Source organism: Diorhabda carinulata, chromosome 11 (genome assembly GCF_026250575.1).
Source record: "Diorhabda carinulata isolate Delta chromosome 11, icDioCari1.1, whole genome shotgun sequence".
Classification (NCBI taxonomy): Eukaryota; Metazoa; Arthropoda; class Insecta; order Coleoptera; family Chrysomelidae; genus Diorhabda; species Diorhabda carinulata.
The window spans coordinates 5542236-5558063 of NC_079470.1; the positions used below are offsets into that span (position 1 = coordinate 5542236).

The 15828-nt window shown below is 33.1% G+C and overlaps 3 protein-coding genes across 5 annotated transcripts; all 3 read right to left on the bottom strand.

Moving 5' to 3' along the window:
- Positions 1–740: 740 nt before the first annotated feature.
- LOC130899350 (switch-associated protein 70-like) lies at positions 741–7798 on the bottom strand. Its single transcript, XM_057809248.1, has 6 exons — positions 7603–7798; positions 5905–6383; positions 5037–5392; positions 2671–2935; positions 2441–2589; positions 741–1026 (listed from the first exon to the last, which is right to left on the bottom strand). The coding sequence occupies exons 1-6, from the start codon at positions 7699–7701 to the stop codon at positions 797–799; spliced, it is 1578 nt and encodes a 525-aa protein (XP_057665231.1). The 5' UTR covers positions 7702–7798; the 3' UTR covers positions 741–796.
- Positions 7799–9720: 1922 nt separating this feature from the next.
- LOC130899391 (uncharacterized) lies at positions 9721–12988 on the bottom strand. 2 transcript variants are annotated; one of them, XM_057809309.1, is made up of 3 exons: positions 12710–12988; positions 11350–11457; positions 9721–10038 (listed from the first exon to the last, which is right to left on the bottom strand). In XM_057809309.1, exons 1-3 carry the CDS (start codon positions 12876–12878, stop codon positions 9767–9769), a joined length of 549 nt encoding a protein of 182 aa, XP_057665292.1. In that variant the 5' UTR covers positions 12879–12988; the 3' UTR covers positions 9721–9766. The 2 variants fall into 2 exon arrangements, with proteins under 2 accessions (XP_057665292.1, XP_057665291.1); XM_057809308.1 differs by having other exon boundaries at positions 11350–11460.
- A 1548-nt stretch (positions 12989–14536) lies between these two features.
- On the bottom strand, positions 14537–15526 carry LOC130899395 (alpha- and gamma-adaptin-binding protein p34-like). Of its 2 annotated transcripts, none has more exons than XM_057809313.1 (3): positions 15141–15526; positions 14909–15090; positions 14537–14855 (listed from the first exon to the last, which is right to left on the bottom strand). In XM_057809313.1, the coding sequence occupies exons 1-3, from the start codon at positions 15436–15438 to the stop codon at positions 14568–14570; spliced, it is 768 nt and encodes a 255-aa protein (XP_057665296.1). In that variant the 5' UTR covers positions 15439–15526; the 3' UTR covers positions 14537–14567. The 2 variants fall into 2 exon arrangements, with proteins under 2 accessions (XP_057665296.1, XP_057665295.1); XM_057809312.1 differs by having other exon boundaries at positions 14909–15099.
- Positions 15527–15828: the final 302 nt, after the last annotated feature.

Below are 15828 nucleotides of genomic sequence, written 5' to 3' on the forward strand. Positions count from 1 at the left end.
AACGTGAGCTCGAACCTAACGCCAATGAGAGCGTCAGCGCGGACGCGAACGTAAGCCTTTATTAATCCACTTTAAGCGTAAAAGTTTATGAATTTATGTTTCCGTTCGAACATTCGATCTCTCCGTGTTCGAAATCAAGCACTTCGATAACCTTACCAACTACATCGTGGCGGCTCGATATAAGTTTCGACGAGATGTAGGTATATAAGCAGCCTTTTTCTTTGAAAAAAAAAATACTAAAAACACGCTTTTAAAACACATCAAACAATAATTAATGGAAGAAACTAGTACTATTTTTCATTCATTTTTGTTTTAAGTTTATTTAAAAAATTATTCTCTACTTTTTGATTTGATGTGTTTTAAAAGCGTGTTTTTCAGCTTTTTATTTCAAACTATATTCATCTAATTGATACCGCACTCGTATAATGGCATCGGTGCTACTTCTCGTCGAAACTTATATCGAGTCGTCACTGTGTAGTTGGCAAGGTCGTCGAACTATAGTTTTCGGGTTTGTAATCGAGAAAAACATGGCAACAACAACAATTACGGTATCTTAAAATATGTTTGTGATAAAAATCAGAATTATTCAGGGGGTTCGAAAATCTCACAGTACAGAGTCGTTTCGAGGATAAATAAATAATCGTAAAATCACCATTTTCCATAAAATTTTCACACAACCTCAAAATTAAAATTATTAAAAATAATCAAAACAAATTAATTCTTTTTAATTTAATTATTGTCTATTATATAAATATATATAATGTTATATAAAAATAAATATATTTTGTTAATTTTTTCAACTTCTTTTTAATGTGGAAGATCTGACTTCGAAGACGACCGGTTTTTCTTTCGTGCTCGGCATAAACGAATGAGCCCTTCTCACCTTTTCACCTACGATCGGATAAAGTTTGTTTTCCAAAATTTCCTTCCTATTTTCGGTGTATTTCATTTGTTGATTAGCGATTTTTAATTGTCTGTCCAAATGTAATCGTTCTTTTTCTAATTGACTCAAACGTTCCTCGGCGCCTAAAATTTACAGACGTACAAAAAAACCGGCAACAGCGCGGCCATCTCCATCGCATATCTCTCATAAAACAATCGAATTGCAATGTTGACAAATCGAAATTAATTATTCCCCATACTGATTAATGAAAATTAATCTCAAACATTTTCAAAAAAAAATCCATAAATCGAATGAAATTTTTGATATAATGCCGTTCGTCAATAAGGAAAATGTTTATCACAGGTTATACAGAGTTGTCAATGGCGAATTGACAATCTAGTAAACAGGAATACCAATCACCATGTTTAATTTCACTTTACATACGATTTCTAAGGGTATAATTTCGAAATTATTCACTTTCGTAGTGGGATTGTGGAAAAATTAAACATCAAAGTGTACTAACTCTAATATATTCCGAGCTTTCGAATACAGATGTATTCATCGTCTGGAAAATAATTAATTAAGAATTGAGGCGTTTTAAATTTCGTTTTTTCTTTAAAAGAACATTAAATTTCAAAAAACAATATTCGAATTGATGCTTAATAGAAGTCAATTTGAAAAGAAAACATCAAATTTAAAACGCCCCAATTTTTAACTAATTAATTTCCAGTCGTTGAATAATAAGTATTCGAAAGCTCGGAATATATTAGAGTTAGTACACATTGGTGTTTAATTTTGCCACAATCCCACTACGAAAACAAAATCGCGTAAAAAAATTTTCTGCCATATAAAAAACAATTATTCGATCATGGTGGAAGCAGAGGAAGAGAATTTTTTTTAATTTCATGAACTTTTTTATACTTTTTAATCGCTTGGTATAGTGTAAAAAACTCCACAAAATTAATAATAAAAAAATGTTTTTCCTTAGATGCTTCCCGCATGATTGGAAAATTATTTTTTGTAATGACAGAAAATTGTTTTTCGTGATTTCGTAGTGGGATTGTGGCAAAATTAAACACCAAAGTGTACTAACTCTAATATATTTTAGAGCTTTCGAATACTGATGTATTCATCGTCTGGGAATTGCGGCGCTTTAAATTTCGTTTTTCTTTAAAAAATTAACTTCTGTCAAGCGACAATTTGAATATTTTTTTTTGAAACCGACGAATTTGATGTTTTTTTTAAGAAAAAACGAAATTTAAAACGCCGCAATTCCCACACGATGAATACATCAGTATTCGAAAGCATGGAATATATTAAAGTTAGTACACTTTGGTGGTGTTTAGTTTTGCCACAATCCCACTACGAAAACAATTTGGAGTAGCATTAACACGCAAGAGGACAAGAAGTGCGTGTAGTTGGCTCCAATGCTGGGTAGTCCTTGAATACGAGTCAAAAAATCAACTTTTAATGGTCAACGTTGGAAGCATTAGTTTTATATAAAAATGTACCAAAAAATCATTTTACGAAATAGAAAAATACAAGAAAATTCCTCACATTTAAGTTGAGCTTCTTTTTCCCTTTGAAGTTCCTCGTATTCTTTACGTTTTTGTCTTTCTTCTTCGAGTAAAACTCTTTGTTCTTCTTGCAATCTTTCCAATTCTTCACGTTTCTCCCATTCTTCTGCCAATACTCTAGCTTGCAATCTACGTAAATCAATCAATAACCATAAATTTATAATATACTAGGGAAATAGAGGAAAAATATAACGACAAATCTTAACTCACCCCCTTACAATTTCCTCATCTCGTTTCGCTTGAGTTTCTTCTTCTAAAAGTCTCTCAAGTTTAGCTCTCAGTTCCTCCAATTCAATCAATCGTCGAGCTTCCTCTTTAACGACAACTTCCAATTCTTTTGCATGCCCTTCGGCGGCTTGTCTGGCATTTCGTTCTTGTTGTAATTGAAATTTGGCTCTAATCATTTCCTGAATCCTACCTTGTCTTTGTAGCCTTCTCTTAACGGCCTGAAGACGTTGGTAACTTTCATGCTTACCTGTTACAAGGATAAAACCCAGAAAGTTGTGAAAAATCTAAATCAAAAGGTCTTGGCGAAGAGTAAAATCATTACAACCATGGCACCGACGAAACCGGAAGGCAACTTCATGGCAGACTTACTGATGACACACTTTCTAGGAAGCGGCGATCGGCTTCAGAAAACAAAACATAAGCAAAGCTCAAGACAAACCTCAGCTACAGCTAAAAACTTATACAGCACAATATACGAATCAAATGGACTTCCAACCATTCAAGTCGCCAGTAGTGAACGGAATCTTGTTCAAAGAGGACATGAAGATATCCCGCCACACTTGATCCACCTTAGTAGAAGCAGTTTAGAGCTGTGGCAGATACCAGAGCATTGGAGAAGCAGCCACATTTCCCAAATTCTTCAGACCAATCAATGTGTACCTCCATGTCAATTCGCATACAGGCAAATCTACGGAGACTGCACTGGTACAAACGAATGGAAATCAGATTGATTTGACAATCCAAGAAAACTCCTTCTAAGATATGGAAGGCGCTTTCAAAAATCCACCACACGTGGAGCTTAGTAGAGAACAAAATTCTTGAGTAGACTTGTCAAGGATATGCCGACTACTTAGTCATCTCCGCAAGATATGACTCTGGGACTTAGTTCAAAGAGAACTCAACAATACAATAAAATGGTGTGGATCGGGGGGACTAACTGTCCAGCAAGCTAGACGAGCGAATCGTTAAGTGGAAAACAGATGGGAAACTTCTGTAAACCTTCTTGAAAAGGAGATAACCACTAAAGACGTAAAAACCCAGTTGGTGTGCAGAAACTTCGCTGGAGGAATTAAGGTTGTAACCCTAAGGAGCTACTGTGGATGTAAACGATAATGGTGGGGTACTAGAACTGGTATGGTTAGCACGAAGAACAATCTTTCGATGGTACAAAAACTGGCTTGCTTATGTCCAACCGAGGTAATGAAATCATGTCCAACAGCTGCACTAAAAATGATTCTAAATCCCCCAACTCCCCATATTGTATTCGAACGCGTGGTGGGAAAAAAGCCCTTCAAAAATCAGCAATTTTGGGACGAAATATTAAAAAACTATCGTATTGAGAAAAAGTTTACCTCAATACTATGATGTAGAAGTGGGATCAGATCAGAAATGCCATAAAATCGTACAAGTAGGGCTCTAAAGCAACAGCCAGAACTGGAATAAGATTGTACGAGCTGGGAATCAAACACACTGAAAACTTGGACCTATTTTTCAAACAGAAATTTATGCCAATGTGTTGTTCAATCTAGATAGCAATTATCCTGTCCGACAGTCAAGCTTTGAGCTTCTATATCATAAAATCCAAATTAGTTTGGGAGCTAGTCAAGAAAAATTACCCTCCAATGGATTCCAGGAAACACAGGAGTGGATGGAAATGAAATAACTGACCTGAGACCTGAACCCTTTCATGGTATCACCTACAGAACAATGTGTAATGGAAAAGAAAGTTGATAGGGGTAAAACCAATAACTGGAGAGGTTGAAACAAGCAAAAACTTAGCAGATATAAGGGAGTATCCAGAAGGATGAAACCTCTATCCACATTCTTTCGAAGTGTGAGGAACTCCAGAGTACTACACCTGGATGCGTACCAAATAGAAGTCGAAGATCTCTAGGGGGTTCTCCAGTATCGCAGAGGGATACGTCACTCAATAAATCGTGTGACTAACTAAGAAAAACACATTTTTTTGTCGAAAATAGATTCTATTCATCGATGTAATAACCTTCAAGATCATTCCAACGCTTCTCTAACTTGTCCATGCCGTGCTTGTGGAAATATTTGTCTTTATCCTCAAAGTAGGCTTCAGTTTCAATATTCACTTCTTCATTTGAGCTGATCAGTAATCATTGGGGATCAGATCCGGACTATATGGATCTGACAATGGCAACGCCATCTGTGTGTCAGTCGCACGACTTATTGAGTGATGTATTACACGTAGCAGCAACTTAAAGATAGTTTCTAGCGGTATTTACGATTAATACCTGTCGTGAAATAAAAGTAAATAAAAAATTACGAAATAAATCATATTATATACGAAATATCGATTCTCCTTTTATTAAATTACTTACCTGAATGTTCGGAAGCAAGTTGTAGAGCCGATACCCATTGTAGTCTACTCATATGATCCGATGTCCCTAATTCAAAAGTTCTTTCAGAACTGTGCAATAAAATTCTATAACCAGCTTTGGGTTCAACTTTACATCCGGGTTCTATCGGTAAAGAACCTTTTCGATCTTTTTCGCTCCTCCCCGTATAATATGCCAATTCTGTCGGTCTTAACACGAACCAATATTCTTTCATAGTGGGAAAAATGTAACCCTTTTTCGAGAGGAATCCTTTTTTTATAACATCCTCGACTATTTTTTGATAAACATCGTATATGGCTTCGGTAAGAGCGACCTCGTCTTTAATTTCAATCAAATATCTTTAAAAAAATATCAAATTGTTACTACACGAATAATTTTCGATGTATCGATGTTGATTCAAATATAAACAAGAATTTTTGAATAATCGCGCGAAAAATTAATGTGGCAGCACTGGAAGTCAGATTTGCCCGGTTCTAAGCGTAGAGAATTATAAAATAATATTTTTACGTTTCTAAATCGTCTTGATTCTGGGTCTCTTCCGTTTTAAAATGAGTTTTTTTTTTAATTTTTGACAGATAGATAAAAATTTGACGTTTTGAACTACAAGACCAATCGAAATTTATAGGTTATGTTAAAGATAATTGAAATATTACACTACGTGACTATTCCGCCATATTGGAGACAATTTTTGGCGCTTAATTTGAAATTTTTAACTAATCCATCAGATATTACCAACCCCAAATTTCTAAAATTCCTAAAAACATCCCTATATTGAAACTCTATCATATTAGTCGAAAAAAAATTGTTTTTTCGTTGTTTATTATTGATTTGATGTGAAAAAAAATCTAACCTCGATTCTAAAACGGCGATAAAAGGCGCTAATCGAAAATTCCCCATCGATACGCTTAGATTGGAGAAATCTTCTTCGTCGAATTTACACCCTAGAGACGATGAAATATTCTGAGCTATATTACAAACTTCGGAAGGATGCAGTAGAACTTGATAAACGTTATCGTTGTTATGATCGATTACCAGTTCGGCTAACACGCAGAAAATTCGAAATATTTGAAAAACCGAATCTTCCGATAAAATTCTACCATCTCTGGGTAAATATTTTTTTCTGCATATCAACCAACAAACTTCGGCGATTTTATTCTCGTACACTCGAATTTCTTGGTGTTGTAGCGTTTTCGGCAACGAGGCGAACACTTCTTTTTGCAAATAATATTTGAATTGGTCGAAATTTAAAACGGAAGTGCTGCGGAAGTGTTCCAAGCCTCTTTCGACCCCATAGAGATCTAACAGCGTCCCTATATTAGCGGTTAATACCTAAAATAACGATATTTCAAATCACACAACAATTTAAGGTTAAATTGGTACTAATACGATGATGATTCTTGTAATTCCTGGCCCAAAAAAAGAAAAAATATCTCTATACATTTGCCAGGTATTTCTGGAACCATCCTCATATTGTTCGTACTTGGTGATCCGCCCTCGTATCTAATGAAAATTGCGTTTCGCCTAATAATAGGCAACCCAATAATTCCCTCCCACTTTCGACAGATGGGCGGAGTAACTAATACGTGATTAATTGGCCTCGAGTTAAGGAATTAAGTGGTCAACTTATATGTTATTTACTATTTGTACATTTATTCAAATTATAGAAATTTTATAAAGGAAATAACATTCAGATTAAAGTCCGAGTTGTTTTGTTTATATTCGCTAGACTACATGACAGGAGCGATTGAAGCCGCGCGCAAGCGCAGGCGCCATTAATTTCTTGAAAGGTAAAAATAAAAAAGGACACACAGACATTTTTGTAACTATTATATTTAATTTATATTGTGTTATTAATTAATTATCGAAATTCTGTGATTTACTAGGTACGAAATTGCTCTGAACAATAATTGCTGGAACCATTGAATGTAAATCTAATTCGATGGTTGGAGCGCTAAATGTCATTTCTTCTTTTTTATACGATTAGTCTAATAAACATCGCACAAAACAGGGTGAATCTAGAGGAACTTTGCATGTTTTCAGCACTGATTTTAATCTGTCATAATAAAATTTGACATTTTTATTAGTGACCGTTCTCAAAACGTGCTATTTGAGTTGTTTACAGCATCTAGGGCCTTTCTTATAAGTACTAGGTGATGCAACTTGACATAGAGGTAAATTGTACCTTATACAGTAGTACACTCTGTATATCTTTTAGATTGAATTATTTAAAAAAAAGAGAATGCAGCCTTGACATAATACGTGTTTTTACATTCACATAAAATCGTACCAACTCGCAGATTGAAAGCGAGTTTCTATATTTGGCAAAGCATTGAAGAAAATTGAAAACATCTGTGATTATTTTCAATAAAAATTACAATTATTCCGAAAATTAAAAAATATATAATAACAATATTCAATTCTTGTTACCAAAATAAACAAATCGGTTTAAAAATATTTCACTTGACATTAAAAAATTGTTTAAACTCATCGTGAATAATCTGATTAAGGAATTGATAATAACATCAAATTAAAAATCAATTTACGTTACTTTTAGTTTAGATTTATGTACAAATCCGGATTTATCCTGTTGCAAAGATTCGAACGCAAGCCAAACACAATTGATCGTATTTTCTAAAACCACCGCCATGATTTAATTAAATCATTATCACAAATGTTCACTTTATAATCATCGGTATGACTCACTGTACTGACTGCTCGTAATCTTCAAGTTACCCACGTTGAAAAATGACCGAGACAGACCACTACCAGCGATAAACATGTTTATATAAATTATTATATACAGGGTGAATTTCCTATACACGTGACATTTATTGACAATTTTTTTTCTCGTAGCTTTAGGTAAATATCAATTAGGGCTACTATATAAAATTATTTTCAGTATCGAAGGTAGTTAGAACAAACTAATTATACGGGGTGTTCTGCGAAAATCCTTAATAAAACATTTCTGTTCATTGAAAGTATTTTTGCAATTTTAGGTTAGGTTGGGTTGTGCGCGTTAGTTTCCCAGTGAAAAATGGAAGATTCTGAGCCCGTAGGTGGGTTCCCGTTTCCTCTATTTTCCAGAATCCTAATGAGTCTCGTCGGAACGTGATATCTGGAGATTTGACATCCGTGATAATATCTATGGGAACCTTACATGGTCAAATGTCAAATCAGTCAATTTTTGACAAGTTCGTTACGCGGAATCGGTGGTGTTTTGATCAGCAGATAAAAATTCAAACACAAGCACCAAAAAAATTTCCAAGCTAGCAATATTTAAATACAAAAACCTTATTAAAAGTTTCTACATTTTAAATTCCCATATATGATTAAATATGGAACAATCCATTTAAAAAATCTTTTATTAGATGTGTTGAACTACTTTTGGGACATCCTGTATGGCTGTAAATAATTTTAGACGGTAAATGAAAAATGTTACTGTTTGTCTAGTACATGTGACTCACTCTGTATGAATACGTTGTACTATTTTATTTAGTCATAAATTGTTAGTACAAACATTTTTATTAAACATAAATTATACAGGTTTATATCGAAAATATTATTTTTTGTTGAAATATCTAAACCGTATTTTGAGTAAAATGTCAAAAATTGTTTTAGTACGTAATAATATACACGGTGTACTAAAATTAATTATAAATAGTTATAGTTTAAGCGGTGAAATATTCCATCACGTGACTTAATCGCCAGCAACAATATTCGTATGAATCAAATCAAAATTTTTGTCAATAACTTTTGTTTTGTTGTAAAATTATGTTATAAACACGTATATACAGGGTGTTCAGGATAATAACCGACACAGAACAGAGGCATATCCCGAAATATGACAATTTGGGGCGATTTACCTCTTTACCAAGTCGCATTTCGGGGGTTTCAAAATAAGGACAAGAAATTTCGTAAAAAATTTTTTGCTAATTACAAAAAGTTTAAATTAAATCGTAAAATTTTCACAAATTACGAATACTGATATTACTTATGAGATAACCCCCGTAATTTGGGGGAGATAGGAACATTTAAAAGTGGGTCATGGTTCGTTTTTGACAAAACACAGTTAAAGGGATAAAAATTGCATTCCTAGAGATATATAGGGTTTCAAAATAAGGGCAAGAAATTTCGTAAAAAATTAATTTTTTTGCTAATTACCAAAAGTTTAAATTAAATCGTAAGATTTCCACAAACTACGAATACTGATATTACTTATGAGATAACCCCCGTAATTTGGGGGAGATAGGAACATTTAAAAGTGGGTCATGGTTCGTTTTTGACAAAACACTGTTAAAGGGATAAAAATTACATTCCTAGAGATTTATAAAGTTTCAAAATAAGGGCAAGAAATTTCGTAAAAAATTAATTTTTTTGCTAATTACCAAAAGTTTAAATTAAATCGTAAGATTTCCACAAACTACGAATGCTGATATTACTTATGAGTTACCCCCCGTAATTTGGGGGAGATAGGAACATTTAAAAGTAGGTTATGGTTCGTTTTTGACAAAATACAGTTAAAGAGATAAAAATTGCATTCCTAGAGATGAGTCCTGGTTCCAGTTTCAGTTTCCAATGTTTTTATTTGGAAGGAACTAAACCAAGAATATAATGGAGAATTTAGGGCTCCCAAAACCGATTTTGATGAGAAAATAAACACCTCAGGTCAATGTTTAAATTTTATATTTAAAAAATGTTTGTTACTAATATTCTTAATATTTGTAATTGTCGTCATGTTCTTCGTTAAGTTCCCCTTCGAAATCGCACGGTAGCCTTTCATCTTTCAATAGATTCGCCGACAATTCTATCAACTTTTCCCACGATCCCTGGTTCGCGTAACATAATATTATGCAGTCGTCGAGACGGCTGTTATTTAAATCGGGATTGGGGTAGTCAATAGGAATAATATTGTCACTAACTTCCATGATACTTTTCCATCTTTCTTCCACCTTTTGTTTCCTCTCTAGACGTTCCGTTTCTGGATCTTCAATACGGCAAAATAAGTACAAAAGTCGCACGTACGAGGTTTGCTCTAAAACTATCGAACTTATCCTCATTGACAATTTCGTGCGACCTTTGTAGGCCTTGAACGTCCTTCACTAACTTCATATATACAGTCACCGACTGTGAATCGATTTGACGATAAGTTCGATACTTTTGGTATAAACCTCGTATATTTTTTTAATTTCTGAAAGCTCGTATCGTAAATTGAACCAATTGACAAAATGGAGCAATTTAAACAAACTAAATAATAGACGACGCTCAAATTATTTTTTATTAATTTATTTTTAATATTTTGATAATGTAGTAGCAAAAACAACAATGACACTTATAGATGTCAACTGTCAACAAAAAAATGTATGAAGGTGTCAAATAAATAGAATCGTTTTATAGGAGATGGCGCTATTAGCTTACGAAAGCGGCGTTCCCAATTTTAAAGACGATCCACGTTGAAAATCGGAAAAACTTAAAAGATTCGATACTCAACAAATCGATTCATACAGATTTTGTCGATAGTACGGAGATCGATTCATATAGATTAGATACTTGATTAATCGATTTATATCGATTCCTTTCATCCGGAATCCAATCAAATTCGTATGCAACTTATTCAAAAACATTTGGATCGTTTTTAAAACGATTTATTATGTTTTTAATGGCACTTCTAGTTCATTCCTGTCAACTCTCAACAAAAAAATGTATAAAGCTGTCAAATAAGTAGAATGGTCTTATCAGAGATGGCGCTATTAGCTTCCGAAAGCGGCCTTTCAAATTTTAAAGACAATCCACGGAGAAAATCGGAAACACTTAAAAAGATTCGATACTCAAGAAATCGATTCTTACAGATTTTATCGATAGTTCGAAGATCGATGTATTGGGAATCGATTCATACAGATTTTATCGATAGTTCAGAGATCGATTCATTAGGAATCGATTCGCGGGTCGAGTGCGCTCGATACGTGGAACAAACTTCTTGAGAGAACATCCGGTTAATCCAAAAAAGGAATTTGAAAAAAACCACGAAAAGTAAAAAACATTCGAAATGGCAAGTTCTAGAACATGTACAACGTTGTGGGTAATAAAAATATGATGTAGTAGTAAATTGGTATGTGAAATTGAAATATTTGAGGTTATGATTCACGTATCTTAATAATAGGCGTCATATTTTCAAAATTTAGTACTTGAAAATGATAGAAAACTTTAAATATTTCAGATTAATTGAGCTCCAAATTGTCAAATTTTGATTGTATGAAATTGTTATGAAAATATATTTTTTTTTCAAATAATCAATCACCTGGTTCTTTGGGTTTTCTATTCATCGGTGCGACATCAACTATTACAGCATAACGACTTTGGAATCGTTCAATATTCGGACATGGCAAAACATCAAACATTTGAGCATCTTCTGTAAGTAAAGATGTCAAATAAATTCATAAAAAACAAAATTTTTTGGTGACCCTTGCCAGGATAATAATTCGAATTCATTAAATTAATATATTGTCATAGGTCGTTAATAACTGTACAAAATTTCGAATCAATCCGACGTTTTAAAGTGGGACAAAAACTCAGTTGAAAAATTCCGTTATACAGAGTGTTCCACGACGAGTTAAAACTATCTGTATATGGCAAAATACTCATAGTAAAGTCATGAAAGTTTCTACGTTTGGGTTTTCGGATACGATCCATTTACCTAAAATTTTTTCAAAGATAGCCGACTTCCGGTTCTACCAGAAGTCGACTGTAACTTTGTCATTTTAAATGAAACACCCTGTATATTAATATATTTTTGAAATCTACGTAAAATTTTAGTATACTTTTGTCTGAAAACTTTTTTCGAAAAAATGCATACTTTTTAAGTTATTGATGTTTTTGCAAAAAATTTGACAGTTGCAGACGCTTATAAATTATTTTTTTACGTATATACCATTAAAGATATTAAAATTATTTCTGTTCAGTTGCTTTAAGCAAGGTCAGACGTATTTGAATCTATGTTGAAAAATTTTTCATTTTATACAGGGTGCGTACATAATATGTTAAGTTTAACTTCATATATATCAAATTTCTTAATTTTTTTAAATAGAACCACCCGGTTTTTTCTATTTTATTGCATTCGGGAGTAAAAAATAAGGAATATTCATGTATACTTTCCTATATCTAAACCTCACCGTTATCCAGATATTAAATGTTTTCTGTAAATTTTAGAGTTGAACTTTGAACACTTTTTATACACACCCTGTATAAAATGAGAAATTTTTAACATAGATTCAAATACGTCTAACCTTGCTAAAAGCAACCGTATAGAAACCATTTTCATATCTTTAAGGGTTTCCTCGTAAAAAAGAATTTATAAGGGTCTGCAACCGTCAAATTTTTTACAAAAACATCAATGACGTCCTAGTGACAGTTTAGGCGCTATTGAAGGTGTTTTTGTACTACCCTTCGAACGACAGTTAGTCTGGAACGACCAATGACAGGTCTTCTGGAAAAGGGCCGCTGTCCACCTCACCGAAGTCCGTGACATAATCAGACGAAGGGCAATGTGGTGATGAACAAAATTTAGAAACAAAAAATGGGCTCTAAACATAGACAAACTTGAAAATTTAAGAGGGGGGTCAAGTTTTTTGGAGATGTGTTTATTCGATTAACAATTTTACCTGCAACTGCTCCTGATAGTGCCGGGCAAGGTACGGTCGATAGTGAAGTGGTAGTATTTTCAGACGTTTGCGATTTATTTTTTGATAATGGACAAGAAACTATATTCGCTGGTGGTACCGACGGCGCGTTCTTTCCGCCATTATCGGAACAGTAACGCCGTTGCGCCATATTTTCACTCAAAATTTAACAAATTCGATTTAAGACACTAAAAATTTCGAGTTGATTGACAACTAACAAATTTGACACAACAAAATTCTAACATATGATTATGTAATACCAACCGAATTTTTTATTTACTAATGCAGTACTGCCAATCATATTTTTTTCATTAAAAAAACGTTTCATACTTTATTTAAAAATAATAACCTTGGCTTTTTCCAATATTATGAACAACCCTGTATATTGGTACGTAATTCCAAAGTGATAACCTCGAAACTGCCTAATGAATTTGCAGAAAACTTTTTTCGATGTCTCTTATAATAAAAAATAAAAGTGTATTGAAAAATATGGTATGAAAATTCTTGAAAACGGGCTCTGTTACCGACGCGCCACGTTCTGGATGACCGGATGGTGTCGAAATATTTTCCTTTTTTGCACTTTTGGGAAGATTTACATCGATCTGCGTACGAAACTATGTTTACCTAATTTCAACAACAATTTTCGAACTCGCTGATACCAAATCGTTCAACGGTATGGAAGACGTACCAGGAATTATTAAAAACGGGCTCTGTTGCCGACGCACCACGTTTTGGATGATCGGTATCTGTAACAATTAACGGAAGTATGGAAACAGTGCGGCTGGAGTTAGTTAAGTAGCCGAACCAATCAGCAGTGTGACTATCGGGAGAACTTCAAGTACCCGATTACGACGACTGCTGAAACGCGTGCGCTATGGAGTATGGATTCGTTGATTTGCACGGTTATGTAATCTAACAATCTGCGATTTCTTCCCGTGAGGTCCGCGTTTGAGCTTCCTCGTTCTCCGTATAGTCCAGATCTAGCTACCAGTGATTACTGATCTCAAAAAAATGCTCGTTGGTAAGAAATTCAGCTCAAATGAAGAAGCAGTTATTGAAACTGAAGCTTACTTTGAAGCAAAAGACAAATCCTTCTACAAACACAGCATCGAGAAGTTAGAGAAGCGTTGGAATGATCGTATGGCCCTTGAAGAAGATTACATTGATGTATAAACTCGAATTTTGTTCAATTCTTCTATCAATATTTATATTGAAAAAAATTATTGAAAATCCAAAAATTTTGTAGGTAGTTTAAACATTTCAGTAAGGCCGCCATATTGCGTGACGACATTGGTATAAAATAAATCCTGTACATGAAAGTGAATACGACAGTTATTCTTTTGGTTATTATAAAATAAGGATTTTAAAAATACCATGACTAAAAGTTTTTTATGATGCCAAGAAATTCGATTATACAACAAAAATTGTTTAATAGTGTCGGTCGTTTCCACGATCTTGCGATATTTAATTATTTTTATTGCCAGGATCATTTTAATTGAAGTAAGATTCAAATTTAACTTATTTTAATATTTTTTAATAATAAATATTAAATAAAATGTTTTTGTTAGATGTTTGGGTATTATATCATATTAGATAGTAGGTAGTTAGTTCTCTCGGATCCTTAACATTGTAAAATCTGACCCTTATCTCGAAAACCTTTTTTCTCCTTCATTTTAGGAAACACCAAAATGTTAGTTAGTTAAAGTTAATATTCCCACAAAAAACAACATTTATGTAATTAATGATATATATTTAATATATATATATATATATATATATATATATATATATATATATATATATATATATATATATATATATACATGTGTAACTTATTTTATTAGTCGAATATTTCTTCTTCTTCGCCACCGATGGCTTTCCAAAACGCTGTAACCATTTGCTCGGCACATTGTTTCCTCTGGTTTACTGGCATTCCTTGTAAACTGTCTTTCATCGTTTGTAATTGCGAAAATAAATCAGCGAAATCATCCAATTCATCATTTGGTAATATCTCTTCATTCCCATCACCGTTATCTTTTTTTGTATCACTACATTTAACAGGTTTTATATTTTTTTTATCTTTCATCACTAAATTAGACCACGTATGTGAATGTAGTGCTTCTACTACCTAATAAAATAATAATTATTTATTTTTATTAGAAAATAATCGATTATATTCACCCTCTCAACGCCGAATTTCTCGGTGATAATTTCGTCTTCGTCTTGTTTTAAAACTGTTGGATACAATTCAATAAATTCGAATCCCATTTTTAAGCACCACTCTAGTGCTTGAGTTTTAGTTATTTTGGTGTTTTCTGTGCAATAATTTGCTAAAAGTAACTTAACATCGGCGTTCCATACATCTGAAAATTCTTATTATAATCGTCAAAATATAGAAACTAAACTGGTTTACCCAAAAATTTCCATTTTTTCAAATCGTCTAATCCAGTTTCACTGTTGGAATCCATATGTATAATTAGAGCCTCTATACTTTTAATTAGGTCTTCATCTTTTTCCGCGTCGGTAGTTTCGATTTCCAGAAAATTTACTCGCGCCGTATAATATTTGGTATCAATATTCCAACAATGTTTTGTAACACCAGGCTTATCACTAGTTTCAGAAATAATTTGTAGCTTTGTAATTAATTTGATAAGAGACTTAGGTCTAGTTTGACTACTGCTAACTACAGCTATTCCTGGTAACGTTTCCATTTTTATTTATAATAAAAACATTTGGATAAACAATTCTTTGGAGGTTTCAAAATGAACAACTTCTTCTTTTATTTGATTTCATTTTCTCTACATTACGAATCATAGATAAAACTATAGATTAGAGATGCATTCTATGACGCCTGAGGTACTCTTTTGAGCGTTCCATGACGCTGGTTCGATGATAAACATAACCTTAATTGCGGGTATATAAGAAATTTGAATAATGATCATCAATTTTAAATTATTTATAATGTATTATATTTAAATAAATTGCATTTCTTTAATTGGAAACATCGTTTGCTTTACTATCTGTAAGTTATGATATCTATGGCAGAACTGTCATGTCACAAATTCTGACATCCTTTCACTCATAGAAGTAATTGTTCAGAG